The following is a 24,066-nucleotide window of genomic DNA, read 5'->3' on the forward strand; positions in this document are numbered from 1 at the left end:
GTTTTCCCCCATGTAAAACAAATAGCTATTAGACCAGTGCCCTGTTTATCAAAACATTGTAACTTGTAATACAAGTGGAAGTCCGTTTTTGACAGCTTTAGTTAGAGAAGGACTTCCACTTGTATTGGGTCCTTACCTATGAAATTGGCGTTTTTGTTCATAGATATAAGTCTGATCCTAGTTTTTTTTTTTTTACAAAAGTACATACACAATTACAATAAAACTACAATATGATTTCGCCAAACTGCTTGACAGCAATTAATTGTTATTTTTTATTGTTAAGTGTTCAGAATTAAGCCTTTAAAATAGGTCTTTTCATGTGCTGTCGGTTCGAGTATTAAAATTACTTATATTTTTCTAATGGTACCAATTTTCAAGAAATGGAGATATTGAAAACATACCTTAAAGGTGTCAAAAATTACTGGAAAAATTTTGTTTGGTTTGAATTAGCCATCAAAAAAATATCCGCAAAATTAATTGTATGGAAATTCGTGTTTCGTTGAAATTCTCCGAACAAAACGCCAATTTCATAGGTAATGACCTAATATTACAAGTTACAAGCTGTTGATAAACAGGGCACTGGTATATGTATAGAATAAATGACAATTTAAATAACTTTTATTAATTTTATTTTTAAAACAAAACAAAACCATTATAAAGAATACAGTTATAATAACGTTCAACGGTGAGCTCAGACTTTAGAAGTAACCTCTTCATTCGGTTCCACCTTCTCTGGACGGGGCGGCGCGAGGGCCGTTTTAGAAACCTGAGCGAGCGGAGACTCCACGGCGATCCACAGCAACGCACCCAGCCCGTATGAAAGAAAGATGGTCGATGCGAGGATTGTTAACTGTTGGAAATACATGGAAATTATTATCAAATCGATAATTTTATGAGTATTTTTAAGCATTTATCAGATCAACAAGAGCCCTAACCAAATCGACAAACTTTTCGTTCGCATCTGTCTGAAGTAACATACTGGAAGAGATCCCTCTTAGGGATAAGTTCGCCCTTGTACTATATTTATGTTCTATCTGATGTACCTTTATTTCTCTCTTCCGTACAATAAAGTGTTACTTACATCACAGAATAAATAATATAATAGTACTAGGTACAGAAGACTCACTCTCTAACAAAGCGCGGCATCAGGACAGATATGGCCGCTAGGTGGCGACAGCGCCACGCGCGGCTTTTGGCTAGCCACCAAAATTGGTGTGGAACGGATGTACTTTTAGCTACGTGTAGCGAAGCGACGAAATCGCAGAGTGAGCCACGCCTGCTTACATACATACAAAAAAAACAATACGGTCAAATTGATAACCTCCTCCTTATTTAAAGTCAGTTAAAAAAAATGATTGTCACCTTGGCTAGGGCCCCTAATCCGCTGATATCCAAATAAACTTAATGTGTTTTAAGGGCATGGGCGTATGTTATAGTGCAATGGTCTATAGAACAGTACGTACCACATAATACTCCGACATAAATGTAGGTTGTCGCCCGGCACCAATCAGACCACGCTGTATCGGCCCGTGCACTAGGAAAGCGCTGTACGTGCAACGGGCCATCCATGAAAAACCACGCCACTCGACGATGCCGCGGTACGTATCTGAAAGCCCACACAGTTTAGTGTAATAGTGTTAATTCACCAGAAATTCAGTAAAATACTGCAAATGGTGTTAAAGGTATGAAAATTGGTACGATTGATCTGTAGACCATTTGAATCAATTTGACCCGTAGCACCAAAAAATATAAAAAAACCGGGCAAGTGCGAGTCGGACTCGCGCACGAAGGGTTCCGTACCATAATGAAAAAAAAAACGGGAAAAAAATGCAAAAAAAAACGGTCACCCATCCAAGTACTGACCACGCCCGACGTTGCTTAACTTTGGTCAAAAATCACGTTTGTTGTATGGGAGCCCCATTTAAATCTTTATTTTATTCTGTTTTTAGTATTTGTTGTTATAGCGGCAACATAAATACATCATCTGTGAAAATTTCAACTGTCTAGCTATCACGGTTCGTGAGATACAGCCTGGTGACAGACAGACGGACGGACGGACGGACAGCGAAGTCTTAGTAATAGGGTCCCGTTTTACCTTTTGGGTACGGAACCCTAAAAAAGGAGAGAAATTATGACGTCATCCTTTTTTTTGTACTTATGGGGAAAAAATTTTTTTGATCAGAAACCTATTTAATTCTAAGTTTAATTCTAAGCTTATAATGTTTTGTAGCATTGCCTGTAAATATTTTTCAATGTGGTGTTAAATAAAATTTTTCTATGTCTATGTCTATGTCTATGTCTATTGTGTGTGGTATTAAATGAAAGGGCTTTTTATGCCGATTCTAAAAATATAATCACGTCATTATATTTCGGCTTAAAAAGCCCTTTCATTTAATACCATGTAGTTTCTGAACAAAAATTTTAGTAGTAGATTTTAGTAGTAGAGACGATATTACCGTTTTTAGACTAAGCTAGCTGGACAGACTATGCAGTGACATCACACTTTCACGTCAAAGCTAAGGGCCAGTACGGACTGCAACCCGACTGCAACTTGTGTGGGAACTGCACGCCGACGTGGCAGTTGGCGTGCAGACGGCGAGCAGTTCCAATACAAAATGCAGTCGGATTGCAGTCCGTCTGTATCGGCCCTTAAGATGTATAGTTAGACCAAGAAAAGTCTGCAATGATTTTGATAGCCTACTCAGTGCAAGTGTTATTCTTATACGTCATAATTTCATAGAAGTTTGACGTTTAAAATAACACTTGCACTGCGTGTGCTATCAAAATCGTTGCAGACTTGTCTCGGTCTATCTCTATGGACTTTACTTGTTTTAAATGGATGTACAGTCACCTGCAATAATATATTACTCTTCGAAGGCCGCAAAAATATGTGACACGCTCTTATGGCTCTACAAATAAGATCGTGTGAATCGTGTCAGATATTTTTGCGGCCTTCGTTGTGTAACATATTATTGCAGGTGACTGTACTGATGTGCATATAAATCAGTAGGTAATCTAGTAATCTGTGGACGATGTTGTTGGTCTCACACCTTATTATCCTTTGTACTCTATTTCTGTGTCTGAACCCTGTGTGTTACTGTTTTTTGTCCCAGATAAATTGAAAAAAAAAAACTAGAAGCCGGCGCTGTTTAATGTTTTACAAAAACATTTTATTACTTTTTTTTCAAGATACCAGCAAGGGGCATTACTTTTTATCAATCTTCCTTTATTTATGATATGTACAGTCACGCTCCGTGATTGTTGAGCCATTTAAGGTCCTAGCTAAATCGGACAACAATTCGATAGCGTAAATATTAAACGACCAATTTAGCTAGGACCCTAAATGGCTCAACAATCGCGGAGCGTGATGGTACTTCTTAACTTATGCTTTAGCTTACTTTCAACCCTGAAGATGCAGGCCAGTATTATTACAATGACCACCGCTTGGAAGATAGGTTTGTGGAGGCACGCATATAGAACCCGGAGCAGGGTGGAAGGCTCAAAGCCGTCGATGTAGAAGATACCGCCCGTGAGTATCAGGCCCACCCCGGTGGGAAACATCAACCACTGCACCCAGGGGAATTTCTGAAATATATTTTTACAATAATTAAAAATAAATAAAGAGGTATGAAATGTAAATACAGTCGACTCTCGTTAATTCAAACCCGCGATAATTCGAACCTCTCTATAATTCGAAGTTATCATGAGTTCCCTAGAAAATCTCTTTATATTTCGAAAAAAATCAAAAAAAATTTAAGCACTTGGTAATTCGAACAAATAAATCATCGCTACGTAAGAAAACGACGCGTTAATTCGAACTCATAGGCGTCAAACACTCGACAATTCAAAGTTATCAGATTGCAAAGGTACATGTTACCCTACATTTTGAGACAAGTTCAAGTTCATCGTTGCAACAGCATTTGTTATTGTAAAAGCATTTCAGGCACTAGGTATTTCCGATAAAACAAAGTTATTGATCAGTCTCAGCAATGTGTTTTGAAGAAAACTAATATTACAGACTTCTTCCGAAAGACTAATAATTAATTCTCATTATCTATGTGCATGTAAAAATGTACCTTTTGATATTGTTAAAAAATTTGCAGTTAATCATAATTGATTATAACTCAATAATTGGAACTTTCATATTTTTTCTCTCAAAAATTTCGAACCATTTGATATTTCAAACTCTCGATAATTCGTAATATTTTAAAAGTCCCTTGAGTTTAGAATTAACGAGAGTCGACTGTAGTATTCTTTTCATTTCAGGATCAGGAGTGCTTATAATCTATTAAGTGTTTCAGTTTGCTCCTAGAGGAATTTAGAGATAGAGTGGGAATAACATATGGCTTGGCCTAACCTGTAGATGTTTTTTTTTTTTCTTTTCAACGTAAATCTGCAATCGGCTGTTCTAGCCATAATCAGATGGTTTGTTTCTTTTTTTTTTTTTAAGTTGTTATGTAGGGTGGTGTTCCACTGAGCACCATCACCAGTTTACGTGGGGGCTTATTGTCTCTGGTCTAGCCCTAGGATGTGCCATCTTTTTAGCCTCGGTGTGTAGTCTTGTTCGTTTAACAGGTTTCTGGCTAATTCGTTGCAGTGGTTTTGAAGTCTTTCTTTGTACTTTTTGCAGTATTCGTTTACCTCTTGTTTTATAGTTGGTATTTCTGTGTATTCATGTATTTCACTATTTCTGACCAATAATGGTGCACACGTGATCATTCTTAGGGTTTTGTTCTGGAATCTTTGAAGTATTTCTAAGTTTGAGTTGCTGGCTGATCCCCATAGCTGTATTCCATAAGTCCATATCGGTTTTATTATACATTTGTATATGAGTAGTTTGTTGTTAAGTGTTAGAGTTGATTGTCTTCCAATTAGCCTGTAGATGTGCAGAGATTTTCTGGTTGTTCTTCAACCAGTGATATGCCAGCAGCCCAGCGGCGATGCTCAACATATTATATACTTAGACAAGTTTGTGCCTTCATTCAGTGGGACAGAAACACAGGCACTAACCTGCAGATGTGCAGAGATTTTCTGGTCACTTTTCACCCAGTGCTAAGCAAACACCCCTCCGGCGATGCCTAACATACTATGTATAAGTACTTAGACAAGTTTGTGCCTTCATTAGTAGGAATCCTTTCATACGGTGGAATGTTCCTACACGGGTACTAACCTGGAGACGTGCAGAGATTTTCTGATCGTTTTTAAGCCAATTGTAGGTATTCTAATAGCCCACCGGCTATGCCCAATATAATAATTATGTACTTAGACAAGTCTGTGCCTTCATTCAGTGGGACAGAAATACAGGCACTAACCTGCAGACGTGCAGAGATTTTCTGGTCACTTTTCAACCAGTGCTAAGCAGACACCCCTCCGGTGATGCCTAACATATTATGTATAAGTACTTAGACAAGTTTGTGCCTTCATTCAGTAGGAATCCTTTCCTACAGGGGAATGTGTTCCTACACAGGTACTATCTAACCTGCAGACGTGAAGAGATTTTCTGCAGCTATGCCCAACATATTATCTTCTTAGACAAGTTTGTGCCTCGATTCAGTAGGAAAGGAACACAGGTACTAACCTGCAGTCGAGCAGAGATTTTGTGGTCATTCTTCAACCAGTGGTAGGCCAGCAGCCCGCCGGCGATACCCAACGTGTATGTAGATAGGTTCGTGTGTCCACGGACAAATACCAGGCGGTAAGTGTCCTCGGTGTGATAAATACTACGTAAGACCCTGAATCCAATGAGAATTATATTATTAGGTAGCTATTCTAAAAAGTTTGTACCATCTTCTACACTCATCAATCTTATTGCATCTTTGAAAATGTGTTTTGTCTTCATAAGAATAACCGATGGTTAGGTGCTATTGTACATTGCATATAAATTGCAGTATTGGCAAGAGGCATCTAGGATAGACTTAATTTGGAACCCCTAGCACTGGACGGGTTTAAAACAGATGATTACGAGTGAATTGCAAAAAAAATGTACGTAATTAAGCGCAGTTAAGAAGCTGTGATTAGTCTTAACTTAATTGATTCATTTGTGTTACGAAAATTAACTATGTAAATTGTATTGTATTTTATTTATTGTACTTAATTCGTACACATATATATATAAGTCTATATCATACGCTAATACACTTTCATGCATCTAACTTAAATAGAAATGTCTTAACTGTGGCAACACAATGGATTCAATTAACTTTAGACTAATTACAGGTGCTTAACTATGTAAAAATTTTTTTGCAATTCACTCTTACAATACTCAGAATCACTAATTAGAATAAAGACATTGAATGTTAAGTTTGACATTTAATTATGATGGTGTTACCCCACTAGATGAATTCTAGTAGCTAATAATATACCTAGTGTCCTCCTTTCCATACATTATTAGTAAAAGGTTAAAACAAGAAGGATTACTCACTCTGGACTCTGAAAGACGACCGCGTCAAGATTTTGGAAGTAGGTGTGTGCTGCAGGAATGAGTATAGAGATGACTAACATGACGATGAGCGCGAGGAGCTGCGAACGCCATTTCCGGAAGAGGATACACAAAAGCAGACCCACGCCGAACAGCTGCGTGTCTGCTGCTAAGTACCTGACAGAAATAGAACCGTTTTTCCCCCGAAGGGTAAAAAACGGATATTTAGGTTCCTGCCGAAGCTTGAACCACATTATGAGATAACACCCTTGTAACTCAGCCCTAATCAAGCGAATTCATCAACTAGTAGCGCCATCTATCGCGCTACCCAAGTACTAATGTCGACCGGTTGCCAGCGCTCGGCTGCTTTCTCTTCAGTACCACATAAGCCGGCAAGGCCCTTAGGTGTGGTTCAAGCTTCGGCAGGAACCTAAATATCCGTTTTTTACCCTTCGGGGGAAAAACGGTTCTATTTAGGTGTCCGTGCCTTCGCTTGAACCACATTATGAGACGTGTTTAAACCTCTGCCGGCGCTGGCCCGGGCGTACTGTGACTGATAATATTTAAATTTATGCAAAAATCACTTGATAAGAATATGGGCTTGAAATTTATTCCGTATTGATATACTAAAGGATTGTTTACGTCAAACCTTAACTAGATTTTCCTTATTTGTAATTACCGATAGATGAGACAATTGTTAGCACTAACTGGCAACATAAGTTATCCATTGCGACTATAAAACTACTTAACTTTTTATATAAAACAAAACTGTGTGACTATTAGTTGAAAGACTGTCCCTAAAATCATAATTAAAGACATAAGTAGGTACTTGTAGGTCGTACAAATTTAAGTGTAACCACTATCTGAAGTAGTAGCTCTGATGCGTGTAACGTGAACCTCATCGAGTGAGTTTTACATTAAACCCGTCCAAACTACCTGATTCTTTCCTTACAATAGCCCACTAGGTGATAAAAAAGGTTTTGTTGTATGATGTCATGATATTACTACTACTTATCTACTGCTTAACACAAATAAAGCACTGCGGCCCATCCACTGTTTAAAATTCTTGTAACTAATTGAAAAAGCTTGGGTCCTCTCTGATTTATCGTATTTTCCAACAATTTAATGTAAATTGGTAAGTTGCATCATAGGCCAGATGTAATGTAATATGACTTTTAATGTGGACAAATAACCAAAGGTTTGTATAGGTACCCACTACAATACGATATTGACATTATTTAGATATTAATACATAGTTATTGACTAGGTATACCAGGTTTATTTGTTAATGGGCTATCATTACATAAGGACAACATATTCCGTAAATGTGTTAAAAATTATAAACATGATGTTCTTATTTGTGGAAGCAATTGAGATTTATTTCGAATCAAGTACTCCTCTGCCTGAAAGTAACGTCAGAAAGTGAAGAAGAAAATACAACACTTCATGATTTTATGTATGCGTTTCTAACAAGTAACAACTCTCAACACCCTAGCAGTAGTTTCAACTGAGGCGATAATACATCCTTCCTTACTGATTAGTTTTAGGTGAGGGTTGCTTTAAAAAACAACCATATTAATAGTAAGCCATGAATAGATATTAATTCTTATATGAAATGGTAGGCTCCTACCTATTTTAAGTGTCAATTATGCTGCTAAATTTATTACTCCCCACAGATAACTGAAAACTTGCCAATTAGGCTAGTGCCAGGTCAACGAAGCTTCTATTATATGCTTGTCAGTCATGCAAGCGAATGTAACGAATGAACAGAATCACTGACACGAAGGTGACAATCGTATGGAGGCGATGATTATGAATTTAAAGTGATGCAGACAACTCCAGTTGTTGTGGATGGCATCTCACCATGATGTTGTGCGTAGACTGAAGATCCGTCTACCAAGTAGGATATTATAGATTTTTTAATCTTTGAATAATTCCAATGCCTTCACCCATAATTTTTAGGCTAATTATAATAAAGGCTTGTAATTGTAGGTTGTTTAATGTTCACTCTTTCTGGTGGCAAGCTGATTCCCAAACTGAAGATTTTATGGTTCGCGCGCTGGTAATGGATTGTGCTTTATTGTTAGACTTAGCACGTTGTGTGAGTTTTTAATGCTTTCGTATACATACGATCTTCTAATAAGAGTGTAAAAACCTCTTGACTGACTATGAAAGACTCTTTGAGTAAGAGTAGAGGAGGTGGACCTATCCACTTTAAATTGTAGTGCAACCTTTTCAAACCAATTGCGGAACTTTCGTAACATCCAGACAGATTAAAACATTATTATTATTTGTATATTGGTCCGAACCAGTAAGTTCTTGGCATTATACCATTGCAGTGGCACAAACCACGGGTGTCTCATGATGTCATCTAATCTCAAGTGCTGCCAGCACCGGCGCGCGCGGGCGATGCTGTGGCACAATTCCTGTCAAACCTTAACACGTGTAGACGTGTTCATTACCAAATATTATATTGATTTCTTAATTTGTACTTTGAAGCCCCAATCCGCATTAGGCCAGCGTGGGGACTATAGCCCAAGCCCTCTCGCGAGTGAGAAGAGGCCTGTGCCCAGTAGTGGGACGTATATAGGCTGAATTATTATTATTATTAATTTGTAGGTACTTTTGATTAGAAATTTAGCAATACAAGGACGTTGTGTGTTGTTTATTGGCTTTCGTGCAATCAAGTTGTGTATCATTTGATGATCTTGAGGGAACCCTAGTGTTAATTAGGCATCATGATGCGCACAAATAAACAATTATTTGATGATCTAGGCCTTTCTGCGACATATTATATTCATGTCACTACCTTGACGTAATCATAGAATAAATAATAGTATGTACTATTACGACAGATTATGACCGCAAGGTGGCGCAAGCGCGAGCAGGCGTCCGTTCCATAGCGGTGCGCGGCAACTACTAGTGGTGTCTAGCACCAAAATTGGTGTGGGCCGCATGTACTTGTAGCGAGGCGACGAAACCGCGGAGTGAGCTACGCCTGACGTAACGTTGATATATGTCTACTGACATCTCATATTTACTGTATTTAATGATATAAGCTTATTATCATGAATATATAAATATATGAATTGTAGTTGTCTTCACAACTAATGCTGTAATTCGATTAGCAGCGCATCTGCCCTATAACCAAGACACGATGATTTTGTAGGGTACTACACCTGGAACTCTAATTGATTGCATTGACGATGACGTTTCCAATTACATGCCCTACGAGACCTGTTACAACAGTATGCTGTAAACCCTGGACTACTACCTTTCAGCTAAGCTTATTGTACTTAGATCTGGCAATGACAGCAGAACTAGTGTTGATTTTCAGAGTAAATTGCAGGCTCTATTTAACCGGCGAACATATTTGTAGTCATGACTGTCATGAGTCACTACTGGGATCATATTTCGCTTAGATCTTGCATTTTTTCCCGAACCACCGTATGTTGTTGTTCTTTTATAAAATCACGTGAGTACTTCCTTATCTGCAAAGGAAACCTCTCATCTGGAAATCGAAAGAAGGATATTTCTGATCCGTGTTCTTTCAGAATCCGGTATCTGCTATCGGTCACTGCCTGCAAATATTTTCTACATATTACGCATGTGTGTACGTTTACGTACGTTGTACGTTTGTATGTACGTTGGCTCGCCCCGCAGTCCACATGGTTTCAAAGTTTCTGAAGTGACTTCATTTTAATTTGTCTATTTGGAGAAATTAAACAATCATCGTTTAGATGTAAAGCCGTGGACCGTGGCTATTGGTTCGACAGCTTAGTTCTCTTAGGCGGCTTCACCTCTAATTCAATTCGCGATTTTTCGAAACAGAATCAGTAACTCCACTCTAACTAAACTACCGAAAAATCTTTTCATAAATTCTTTATTTATGTACATAACTTGAAGGGCCGCCTCATCTTCTACATAGGCATAACATTTACCACTAAAGAAACCGATGTTTCACCTATTGAACAATCATGGGTAACTATGCGGATTGCCATACTAATTTAATATTTTACTAGTTGGTCCTTTTAGACATTCTGTGAAAGCACCTCCTACAAATACCGTCTGTTTCCGATAGTTATATTACCAGTAAGAGTTCATTTCCTTTGAAATTGAACTATGTAACATTTATGGTCAACGTTTTATGATGTATGATTGTTATACCAACGGCAGGTCGATTGACAACCCGCTGCTTAGATAATCTTCCGAAGTGGAGCTTGTTGCTTGAATTTTGAACCTAATTTCCCAAGTTTCTACCTGACTGATGTGAATAGAGCACTAATTACATTATAAATGCCTTTGTCAGTTCGGTCTATTGGACGGAATGCGATTGAAGGTACTTGCTGTTTTCTACGTGTTAGTCTTAGTTCAGTGGTCTCTGTTTCACAGCTACATAGTAGACGATTTAAAGTAAGTAAAAGATTTCTCTTTGTAACAGGCCGCAATTTTTTAGCTAATGGTCAATATTTAGAGAGTATACAGGAGATGCTTCAGTATTCCCAAAGACACTATTAACCTGACTAGTCATTCATCATTCAAAAGAGGGATTTAGTGCGATGATTTTTCACTAATATATATGAGTATCATAAACTCTATTCTTTTCAGGTTTAGAGCCGCAATAAAGAGATATCTCTTGTTAGCCTATGACAGAGCCGTAAATGAATTGGCATTATACTTGTATTGGTATTCCTATTCAGAAGAGAGAGTTTTAGTTTTCTTTCCTTCTTTAAGGCTAACGTCAATTTTCTTGCCTCCCCCTCTCTCTTTTTGGTATAGGATCTAGTTGGGCAAAGTATAACACAAGGTTTTTCACTTTGTACTTTTCCCTTTTCACAGTTTCTTAACTGCTATTTTTCATGGCCGGTTAGTCATACAGTTTAGGATCCTCAGAATGTATATTTTTGGTTTGTTTGGTATCTCACGGGAATTGTTTGTTATCGACCCAGACCAACATTTGTACACGACCAAGACGGAAACCTTCCTTTTTCCTGGCAGGTTGAGACAATTACTGTAACTGCATTTCGTTATCAATTTCGCGCCAAACCCGCTAATAGCAATTCTGCTGCTCGTCGTTCTAAAAGGTGACACACCATTTGGTCGGCTACAATGATGATAACGCCCACTAAGTCGTGCATTGGTTCATGACCATGCAGATCTCAAATGCGAGGCCGACTGTGCAGACATCGAACGATAAAGCGACCAATAAGACGTCCGCTACCGTATTAATGGTAGACCATGAGACAACGGTTTTTGTTTAACAAGACAACATCATTTCAATGTCATTTCAGAGGACGATGCGATATCATCTCATAGGACGACGCATTAATGTCTCACGATACGACAAAATGTAGTCTTATGAAACAATGCAACGCAACGTCTATGGGACGCAATATCCTCTCACGGGACGATACCACAGGATGGCGCAATGTCTTCTCACATGATGACGTAACTCATCGCGATGCCTGTCGTATCACAGGATGACGCGTTATTGTTTTACAGGACGACGCTTGATGTCCCACAGGACGATGTCATGTCATCTCACGGGACTACGCTATGTCGTCTCACGCAACGACGCTTGTCGTCCGACGGGACGACGCTGTGTGCCATTTATACCCGTAGGTATTCTCTTTATGATGATGGCTATAAGAGCTCACTTAGTCTCATCGCTGGGCCACGGGCACTGAGCGGAATGTAACAAGGTCTTTTAACGAGACGATGCTCGTCGTCTTACAAGACGCTGCCATGTCGTCTGTCAGGACAATACCAAGTCGTGTGTCAGGACGATACCACGGGACGACGCCATGTCGTCTCACGGGACGACGCCTTGTCGTCTCACGGGACGATGTCTTATCGTCTCACGGTACGACGCCTTGTCGTCTCACGGGACGACGCCTTGTCGTCTCACGGGACGACGCCTTGTCGTCTCACGGGTTGACGCCATGTCGTCTTACGGGACGACGCCATGTCGTCTCATGGGTCGACGCCATGTCGTCTCACGGGACGACGCCTTGTCGTCTCACGGGACGACGCCTTGTCGTCTCACGGGACGACGCTCGTCGTCTCACGGGACGACGCCATGTCGTCTCACGGGACGACGCTTGTTGTCCCACAGGACGAAGCCATAAGGCGTAAGTACCCGTGTACTTTTTATGACGGTGCCTGTAGGAAGGTCACTGCGTCTCGTCGCTGGGCCATGGGCACCGAGCGGAATGTCACGAAGTCGGAGGTTTTCAAAATATTTTTACGATTTAAATTTCTTGATCTTTTTAAACTTGCTTTGTAAACGTGTTGCTCGGCTGAGTTACAAAAGCGTACTGAAGAGAAAGCAGCCGAGCGCTGGCAACCGGTCGACATTAGTACTTGGGTAGCGCGATAGATGGCGCTACTAGTTGATGAATTCGCTTGATTAGGGCTGAGTTACAAGGGTGTTATCTCATAATGTGGTTCAAGCGAAGGCACGGACACCTAAATATTATGATTTCATAAGGCATAATGCCATATACTTTCATGTTTCGTGTCGGACTTCTTCTTCCTCGCGTCGCGTTATCCCAGCATTTTGCCACGGCTCACGGGAGCCTGGGGTCCGCTTGACAACTGATCCCAAGAATAGACGTAGGCAATAGTTTTTACGAAAGCGACTGCGTTCTTACCTTCCCACCCAGAGAAACTAGGCCTTATTGGGATTAGTCCGGTTTCCTCACGATGTTTCCCTTCGCCGAAAAGCAACTGATAAATATCAAATGGTATTTCGTACATCCGAAAAACTCATTGGTACGAGCTGGGGTTTGTACCCGCGACCTCCGGATTGAAAGTCGCACGCTCTTACCGCTAGGCTACCAGCGCTTTTTATGTCGGACTATTGACATACTTATGTATGGTGGGTGGTTTGAAATTGTGATGTCTACTCCCATTTTTCGTCAGAAAAATCTGGTAATCTATCCCTTAGGGCTGATTTAGACAGCGTGCGAACTCGCATGCGAGTTTCATTACATTGCGGTTTTTGATCGGTTCGTTGAATTGGACGTAACCAACAGTCAGCAATGTAACTAAAATCGCGAGCTCGTGCGCCGTCTAAATCAGCCCTTATTCGAGGTTTCGAGGAACATACATAAAAAAAAATGGCAACTCACCAGCTCTGCGGGAAACAATGCGAATTGTCATAGATATAGTTGTTAATGTAGAGCATGTGCGCCCACCAGTACTGGTTGCAGGCCGGCGCTTCGCTGGCAACCAGCAAGTCCCAGAGCGGCCCGTCTCCCAAGTGCCGTATCAAGGTCATGATCGTGAATATTATGAGGGCGTACGTTGGGGTCAATCTGATGAAAATTGGAATGATGACTGTAGTTTTTTCCATGTTTGAAAAAAAACTCTAAGTGTAAGTACAAGAGAGTCATTATAGAGGTAAGAAAGAGGGAGGAGAGAGAGTGTTCTGTATTGCCTTTGATAAAAGTGGAGTGTAGGTATAGAAGGTTAGGTAGTTATGGGTTCGAATAACATGTAACTAGATCATAAGGATCAGATAACTTAGCGGTACCATATAAGGAGAGTCATGTAAGATGACTCTCCTCTATATAAGGAATGGAATTTAGGTAAACAACCATTTGACACCTTCCACGTGTAAGCCTCCCCACCTAAACACGTGTGACCTAAATCAAAGTTTATATATACTAGTTTTAATGAATAAAGAGTTAGTCTTGAATCAACAGCCCTGTGTTTCATTACTGCTCCGCTCCCAACTTTACATGGCGACCCTGCCAGCGCGTCACAGTGGGGGGACGCATGGTTGCAATTGAGGACACCAACTCGTCACCATCGCCTGCGCGCCAGCATCAAGCGACTAGGAGATCATCAACATCGTGACATCAGCTTCAGCAGGCAACAAACCGCGAAGCAAGCTATGGAAGGTACAGCAGTAAGTAGTAGCGCCTAAAAACCAGACCTAGCAGCGATGGCCGGCAGCAGTACAATTACCGTCGAACTGGGAAATTGTCCAATAGGAAACAGGAGCGTCACAAAGTCGGTGCGTATCTGGGTAGACCAAGGACAAAGAATCGGCTACGAGACAATCAATGTGACAGTCGCGCTAACATCGGCAGAGAGTCAAGGGGAACTGAGCCAGGAGACTCCGCTTGCAGCGGCACATAGAGGGACACGGCCAAGCAACTCGGAGACAGTCCGACCCCTCCGGCGGCCCCACGGCTTACAAGGAACAGCACCACCAGTGAGAAGAGTGTATTGGTCGCAAAGCGGCAGTGTGCGCGGGGACGTGAATAGCGGCACCAAATAAGGACGCGATCGAGAAATTTAGCGAGCAGGCAGCCGACTCCTCGGCGGCAGCTTTAAAGGAAATCAAAGTCGATCTCTCATATCAATAATAACCACCCAATATGGAGTCAACCCGAACCACGATTCTCGGATTAAGTAAACAATCGGAACGGGTAAATAAAATATACAGGACGACAAGTCAATACTACGACAACTCCACCAACAGGCAGTCGGGAAAAGAAAATCGGAGCACAGACCATTTTAAAAATGCAAGCATATTTGGAAGCAGTTAGACACAGAATGGCAGTGTTTTGCGAAGCACATAGAGTTACCTGCCAAGGAGTGCGAATATGCAAAGTACGAGGTAGAACTGCCATAATAGCGTTTTTAGAAGGTCGAAAAGGACATTATTGCCTATCTCCGGAAAAGATAAGTACCACAGCGTACTGCATGCTGTCCAATGTGTTAGACGTTTCATTTGCGGATGGCACAACCGGCGTTGCGAAACTACAATTAATATATGAAGGAGACATTATCTGGATATGGAGTATCCTCTGGGAGCGTGACACCACCTATCTCGAGTGGTGAGAGAACGTTCCTTAATTAAACGTGTCGCAGTGAAGTGATTTTAAACTGGTGCTTTTATTCAGTGACTCGATTAGTGATTCGTGACATGATGATGATGAACTGTAAGTAATTCGTAGTAGTAATATATTAAGTGCTTTTATACAAACAACTGCAATTTTCTTCAGCTAGTATGATAGATAATATAATGTAGTGCCAATTTTAAATATTGGAAAATAGTTCGTAATTGTGTAATGAACAGCGGCATGTGTTTAACCACAGCGTAGAATAATTAGTAGGTTATATACAATATAATAGCTTACAATACCCAATAAACATAAAACTTATCGGATTTAATAACATATTTAGACGGCCACTCCAAATTATAATCGGGAAAATAAAAAGAATAAACAAATAAATAATTTAGTAATAACCATGGAAGACGTTCCTTAGTTAAATTTATTTTAATTAATACAACAATATACGTATATCAAGTTATTTAAGAATAGTTAGTTATAGAATGTGTATATACAAAACTATGTCAACATTCCATATATTAGCAAATAGGAATTATGGGTAATATATATATATATACATATAAATAAAAATGTACAGGTTATCTTTAAACATATTGCCAATAAAAACATGTAAAGATTATGACATAAATTATACATCTAATATAATTATAAATAAAATTAATACTTTGGATTAAAATAGGGTAATTTACTGATTGCGGAAAAATGCCAAATTAAAAAAAAAAAAAAAACAAAGTTAGATCCTGTTATAAGGAGTCCAATAGTCCATATTTAACAACGAATGTAATAACTTGAAATATAATTTATTTTAATCTTTGACATTTTCAAAAATAGTATATTTTATGACTGTCTTAATATATTTTACTGAATGCAAGTTACTAAGTGTTGTATCTTATTTTAACAGAAATTTAGAAAATGATAATACAATTATTGGCGTGCAACATTACAAATATCATCAGTACAAAACATGACATGGTTTCACTGGCACAATTTAACAGTGTACCGGTAAAAACGGTTACATAATAAATAACGAAATTGAACAAATGAACACTACAAACAAATAAATGTAAAACAAAACAGTTACACACAGTATTATTAAAAAGTACACGAAATTAATTATTATCAGGGATTACCTGAAATATATAAGTATCTAAAAAAAAAAAAAAAAAAACATTATAAACTCCAATTTCATTAGCTTTTAAATAATACAACATATATTCACGTAAAATCAGTAAAGAAATGCAAATATTTTGAGCTTAAAAGCACATTCCTTGAGTCAGTAAGTAAAGTATATTAAATAAATAAATAAATAAGTAGACAATAATTATTTCTAATTGAAAACTTACATACTATTAACTTACATGTTATTTTTCCATAAAATAGCAGAAATTCACAAAAAAAAATCGTCAAGTGTATACAAACCAGAAAAAAAAAATAGTAACAGCTAACATTAAATAAAAATAGTCATAAAGTTAAAATAAATTTGAATCAATAGTGTCCGCGAAAATAATTAAAAATATAGAAATTGAATTAAAATGTAAAAACTTAACTAAAATCTTTAAAAAAAAAATGTACATAATACTAGGGCCTCCATAGGTAATATAATGTCAAGTTCCATTAAAAAAAAAAAATGGCAAAAATCAATAAAGAAAAATAGAAACAATATTTGCATTACAATGTCAAGTAAAAATATTAATATTTGTATCGTTCACTGAACGCTTTAACAGAGTCAACAAAAAAAAAAAAACAACATTTACTTGCGTAATAAATGATAAGTACATATCTATAGTATGAGTCGTATTAAATATATATTAAAAAAAAATGAACAATATTAAGAGACACATAGTTGTATCTGATTAACTTACGAACACGGGCTAAACAATGTTATTGAATATGATTAGCAGGCAATGAAACGCATAACGAGTAGGAAAATGGAAAAATATTAAAATATTGACGTGAAAAATCATACACAACTAATTACAACAATAGAAACAAAATTCAAACATAATTATGTAGCATATAAACGAATGATAAAGGAAAAAGAGTATAAATTCAGCTGCAATATTTGGAAAATAAAGCAGACAAGTATATCGATGAGTGAGTAGCCTGATCACCTATGAGCTATTGAAATACTTGTTTGCTGAAGTTCTATTAAAAGTACGAAAATTAAAAGAGAGGAGGAAATACCAGAAAAAAAAAAAAAAATAAATAAGCTAACGAAAATTAATGATGACAGAGAATATTACCATTTCGGAAATAAATGAAATAAAACAAGGAAAAGTAGGCACACTGAGACTAAAAAAAAAAAAAAAAAATGCCATTCGTTAGCTTCAGCCCGATGGGAGCTGGTGTACGAATAAGAGCATTTCAGCAAGGTACACAGGATACAAGGCAGGCATGGGAATCCTTGGACCCCTCACGATATGCTCCAGGTGGCATTCGGGAAGGTCCTTGGACACATGGAATGAATATTAAGTATAGAAAGTGATGAAGTGTTAAAAGAACTGCCTGAAAATACCTATTAATAGGGATAATAATGATAAACAAATAAAATAATATAATGTGTGCGCGCACTTATACTAATTCCTTGTATCCTTAATTGAATTAATGAAATATACGAAGAAATATGACAAGGTCGGCCGACCACGTAAATATTGTGCAGTGTACCTTTGCAGACGTCTTTCCAATATATGGATATAATAATAATGCACAATACAAAAAGGAAAAAAAAGAGAAGAAGAAAAAAAAAAAAAATCCTCCAACAATACAAGACCATAATCCCCAGGGCAAATGACGCGAGCCGCCTTTGTCAAAGGAAGTGGTCACTTATGAAATAATGACGTCATACATATATATGGGGCATTATCTATGAAAAGGGACCTTATTGTCGATGGCGCTTACGCCGCACAGCGTCGCGCGGCATTGTATTTATATCGGAGCATCGTTAATAATGGCGTAAGCGCCATCGACAATAAGGTCCCTTTTCATAGATAACGTCACATATATTATAGTGATAAGTGTGCACTACAGTTAAAAGAAAAGGAGGTTAGGAAAGCTGAATAAATCCAAACTCAAAAAGAAACCAAGAAGGTATATACATATGAAAGAAAAGGAGGTTAGGAAAGCTGAATAAATCCGAAATGAATACGAAGCCATGAAGGTATATGAAAAAAAAAAAAAAAAAAACATTGGAATCAATATGTAAAGCTTTGTGATGACATAAATAGATTATGGATTTTTTTGGTACCATGAAAAAAAAAAAAAACACGCAATGACGACAAAGAAAGAAACAAATAGAGAAAAAAAAAATAAACAAATAAAAAACGAGTTCGGCGAAAAAAAAAATCATCATGTCTGAACAAAAAAAAAAAAAAAAAAAAAAAAAAAAAAAAAAAAAAAAAACTTAGGACTTAAATCTTAAATCTAAACACAAAAAAAAAAATCCATTTAAGTACTAACTTAACAATTTTAACTTAACATGGTTAAAATTCGGCACGTCTCTATATGTAATTATTAAGTTTAATTACGACAAAATTGAAATAATTTAAACTCTGATGAGTCTTTCCTTAAGTAAAGGTACAAGAGAACAACAATATAATATACGTATGTAGAAGCTGGACTATTGTAAAATGTATCGATGGATACTTTTGGATGCCAAAACTATTAAATAGTGTTGTTTAAGTATTGGTTATTTAAATAAATGTTGTTTAATTCAGAAATTTTACCGGTTAGTTTTTAGTAAGTGTATTGTCTGCTTGTACAAATTGTTGCTGAATTGCTGTGTTACCAGTAACACTTTAACCTTCGAACAATATCATATTTTATATAAAAGAAATTTTATAATCATTATTCATAACATAAGTACTGTACAAGTTACTAGCTAGTTTAAGTCAAAAATGGGCCCATAGTAAAGACATTTGTAAATATTATAGAGTTTAGGATTACTATGACTATTATGAATTGTATGTAACTTGTAACTAGATCATAAGGATCAGATAACTTAGCGGTACCATATAAGGTGAGTCATGTAAGATGACTCTCCTCTATATAAGGAATGGAATTTAGGTAAACAACCATTTGACACCTTCCACGTGTAAGCCTCCCCACCTAAACACGTGTGACCTAAATCAAAGTTTATATATACTAGTTTTAATGAATAAAGAGTTAGTCTTGAATCAACAGCCCTGTGTTTCATTACTGCTCCGCTCCCAACTTTACAAAAGGAAGCTTAAAGTTAGTATTTCTACGTAACACGTGATGACGTGATATTTTCGTAAGAGAGGGAAGCCCAACGGGCATACACTGATTAAGTAAAAGAAAAAATAAACGTTGTGCCTTATCAGGCGGTCAAAGAGAAGGCACAACATAGATCTTATCAAACTACACAACGGGACTTAATCGCGTATTTAAGTTTTAAGATTTACCTCCGACGTTTCGAGGACGGCGTTGTCCCCGTGGTCTCGGAGAAGACTGGCTCAAGCCAACAACTTAAGCGATTAAGTCCCGTTGTGTAGTTTGATAATGTTTAATAATCGTGAAAGTTTAAATCAGTTTACAACATAGATCTGCTTGGAAATTTCTCCATCGAGAAGAGCCCAGCTCTTAATATTACCTTATCTTAAGTCTTTCAGTATTTTAAAGTAAGCTGCTTAACTATGACCTCATCTCAGCCATCGCATCAGTATGCCCTTGGGCCAGTCCCACAGGGTAACTCGGTGTTTCTCGGCATGCAGCTCGAAGTTGAATGCAGCAAGAATCAGGACACTACTCAACTATCCCATCTGACTATGAGCTTACCTTAGCCATCGCATCAGCATGCCCTTGGGCCAGTCCCACAGGGTAACTCGGTGTTTCTCGGCATGCAGCTCGAAGTTGAAGGCCAGCAGGAATCCGGACATGACGAAGAACGTGTACGTCACTAGCGTCCCGTTGAAGAGGATAAATTTTCCGGGATCCTCGTATGACTGGAATGAAGATAACATAAATTTAATGTTTTAAACCAATACAGGGTGTTTCGACCCTTAACTAGGTATATTTTCCAAGGAGAATAATTTACGATAACGATTTTACCACAAAAATGACATAAAAAGATTACCTATCAAAGATGCTAGAAAAAATATGATAAAACAATATGATGACATGATAGAATAAAATATTTACATGAACAAAAGAACGAAGGGATGCGTAGCTGTTTTGAAACTAGCCGTTAGCATGACCAGTAGGTACAGTACGGACATTTTATTTGACTGTACATGAAGTACTACACTACACACCTCGCTGCCCCAATATTACAGGGTTCTATGTTACATTTTCAAGATAGTTGAAATTCGACTTAATGTCACTATGACAATGTTCAAATTTCAGTTCGATAAAACTGAAACATAGAACCCTGTAATATTGGGGCAGCGACTTGTAAGCTGCTTGTAGCGACACTAGTTAGTTAGTGCTTGTGGGCATTTTCCGCAAATCGACAACCATTGTGTCTATTTTGTGTGAAACGAGGTTGCGTTACTCTAACCACCCCAGCTCCTCCATGAAGCCTAGAAATGTTTTCAGGTTGGTGACTGCCTCTTTTAGTTTGCTCGGAGTCCCTAGGTATTTGCTCCTTTATACTCCTACTCCTGTTTGCAGTTTAGGAGTGTGCGTTGTTTCCTCTTCTTCCATGCACGCTCTGCACATGGGGCTGTCTGTTTTACCCATATTGTGTATGTGTTTGTTTAGTGTGTTATGTCCTGTGATTAATCCTGCTACTCGTATTTTAGGTAGTTGTTGTCTAGGTGTTTGTAGCGACACTATCTCAGGGTCAAATATAAGCTTGTCAAGCTTTATATTAAAATGAAATCTTACCGTCTCGATATAGTAGGGATTCTTGAGGTATGAGAAGACCATTATGAGCGCGGTGTGCGAGAAGAACACGCATATCATTGTCATAGCCCTGTGGACATATAAGAAATAGATAAATATTAGCATTCATATAATTTCAAGTGTGTGAAGCGCTGGTGGCCTAGAGGTAGGAGCGTGCGACTTGCAATCCGGAGATCGCGGTTTCAAACCCCGGCTCGTACGAATGAGTTTTTCGGAACTTTATGTAAGTACGAAATATCATTTGATATTTGAGCGTTTTCCAAAAAAAATGTACATTTCATTCATGTCTTCAAAATATTGACTTCTTGGGCTCATTTTACTCATTCATCATTTGTACATTCACGCCTCATACATGAAAAAATGTGTCCCAAAATTTTGTATGAAAAAATATTTTTCCAGTGCGTTACGTTCATACAAATAAAAAACGTTGCATACAAAAATGTGACGATCTGGAAAGGAAATCTTGGGACACATTTTTTCATGTATGAGGCGTGAATGTACAAATGATTCTGAGTAAAATGAGCCCAAGAAGTCAATATTTTGAAGACATTAATGAAATGTAATATTTTTTGGAAAACGCTCATTTACCAGCCCTTTTTCGCTGACGGAAAACTTCATGAGGAAACCGGACTAATCCCAATAAGGCCTAGTTTACCGGGTTGGAAGGTCAGATGGCAGTCGCTTCATAAAAACTAGTGCCAATTCTTGCGATTAGTTGCCAATCGGACCCCAGGCTCCCACTCTACTGAACCGAGGGAGTTAAAGGTAAGCCTATTGAGCCAGGGGTCACCACACACTCCACACAGAGGCTCACACCAGTTTATATCCAGAGATAATTACCTGAGCCCGTTAAATACGGTGAGTCGGTTTAGCCGAGGGTCTGGTCCCACGCCGCTTGGCGATACCAGCTTACGCCAGTTCTTGCGCATTGAGAATGCCAGGAGATATGGGTTTTCTGAAAAACATAAATATCCTTATTGTACTTGCATATGCAACTTTTGTTGAATACGAGTACCTATTGGGTGTCATTAATATCTGGGAGACCGAGCTTTGCTCGGAAAAATTATAAAAACTCAAAAATGCGCGTTTTCCCAAAGATGAGACCAAGCTAGATCGAGTTTTCGCCCCCGTAAATCCCCATAAAGCCGTTTCCGAGATAAATAAATACACAAATAAATAAATTCTTGTAATATTTACAAGAATTGCTCGTTTAAAGGTATATATATTTTTCATTTCATTTCATTTATTTCAGCATATATAAGCATTACAGTGTTATACCAAAGCGCTTACATACTAGTCACATCAATTTACTTACATAAAAAATAAAAACATTTAATACAAATTATAAACACAGCAAATTAATTCAATAGCAATTCCATAATAAATTCAATAATAATAATGTCTTTTAATAAATACAAATATCAAATCTAGCATTAATTAACATCATTTGCAACAATTATAAAAAGTCCTAACGATATCTATTATCAATTACCTACTTACTTAAATGTTTGTAAGGTCAATGTGGCGAAGTCCGGCATACTTTATTTTTTTTTGACTTTGGAGTGATCTAGTTCCGTTACTTATTCACCTATGTTACTGCTTGTAATCGCATACGATGAAGAATTTAATAATTAATAGTTTAGCCTTAGTGACAGATCATTTCAAGCACAAATTAAGCAAAAACAATGGCATTTTTTAAAATTCGGCGAGTAGACGGACTTCCCGTGCAGTTTAAGGGAAGTCCGTCTAGTTATGATATCAGCCAATATATGGGTGCGTATATGTTCGTAGTCAAATTCCTAAAAAGAACGGCTCAAGACAATGAAAAGTGTATTTTAAACTTGTTAATATACGGTTCAGATTCGAAATAAACACCATTTTTCTAAAACAAAGGCAAGTCCGGATATACTACCAAAATGGGGTGGTAAAAACATAATATTTTTTTTTGATTTCCGAAATAAAAGATTAGTAGTAATTTTAAAATGAATTTTAATCGTTTCTTTTAATATACTGAGATCAAAATTTAATAAAGTAACATCATGCGCAAAGTCTGGAGGATTTTTTGATACCTTATCAAATCGTTATAATATTTAAATCGCAAAAACAGTTGGTAATCTCTGATTTAACGAAATTCCGGCATATGACGGACTTGCCTTGAACATAATAGACGGACTTTCCAACTTAGTCAAATTTTAATATGATAAATTGTGGAACGTATAATTACAAAACTAAGCTAATTTCTGATATTTTAAAAATAGAATAAAGACAGCTGGTTCTTATGCTACCTACGTAGTTACTTTCTGATGCACAATCTTTTCAAAAACTATTTTTAAAAAATATTTTTCGGACGGCTGTCGCACTATGACTTCGAGTTCAAAACACGAAATGACTTATTGAGGCGGATTGCTCTGAAGTTGGTTGTCACAGCGCCATCTGTTTTACAGAGACGGAACTAGTGCGAAAAACTGGTTAATCGACTGGACTCCAAAGTCGCATACGCCTTCAAATTCAAAAGTTATAACGTGTTGACGGACTTGCCTTGTAGACGGACTTACCCACAGTGACCTTAAGTGACCTCTGTGAACTCAGTAAGAGAACAGTTAAACAGATCTATATCCGTCGAGATCTTGTTCAAGATATTGATTGCTGTGACCAACGGTGCTCTAGCTAGTAAGTTTGTGCGCGCAGCGGGCGCGGCGGCACGGCCCGTGCGCGCGCGGCACCACCAGCCCCGGCCCCCAGCACTTCCGGTGCATGCACGACGCCCCGCCATATTTTAAAGACATAAGTTGCTAACGACAAGTTTCGTCTCACTTCTAATTTTGTGTAGCCTACCATGCCGAGAACAAAGAGCGTCGGATACATGAGAGGGTAAAAAGGATATACCCCATACTCCTTGAAATTCAAATATCTGGC

General features: G+C 38.0%; 1 protein-coding gene across 1 annotated transcript in view; it reads right to left on the reverse strand.

Annotated features, from left to right (window-relative positions):
- Positions 1-679: 679 nt before the first annotated feature.
- LOC134798426 (nose resistant to fluoxetine protein 6-like) overlaps positions 680-24,066 on the reverse strand; it is a 32,200-nt gene continuing 8,813 nt past the window's right edge. Inside the window, exons 5-13 of the mRNA XM_063770862.1 lie at positions 21,991-22,105; positions 21,133-21,220; positions 20,083-20,249; positions 13,552-13,737; positions 6,422-6,595; positions 5,579-5,732; positions 3,399-3,585; positions 1,464-1,606; positions 680-850 (exon numbers count right to left, since the gene is read on the reverse strand). Of these exons, the coding sequence (XP_063626932.1) occupies positions 692-850; positions 1,464-1,606; positions 3,399-3,585; positions 5,579-5,732; positions 6,422-6,595; positions 13,552-13,737; positions 20,083-20,249; positions 21,133-21,220; positions 21,991-22,105 (1,373 nt within the window). The 3' untranslated portion in view covers positions 680-691. The remainder of the gene's footprint in view (positions 851-1,463; positions 1,607-3,398; positions 3,586-5,578; positions 5,733-6,421; positions 6,596-13,551; positions 13,738-20,082; positions 20,250-21,132; positions 21,221-21,990; positions 22,106-24,066) is intronic.

The sequence above is a fragment of the Cydia splendana genome, chromosome 16 (genome assembly GCF_910591565.1).
Source record: "Cydia splendana chromosome 16, ilCydSple1.2, whole genome shotgun sequence".
NCBI classification, from domain to species: Eukaryota; Metazoa; Arthropoda; class Insecta; order Lepidoptera; family Tortricidae; genus Cydia; species Cydia splendana.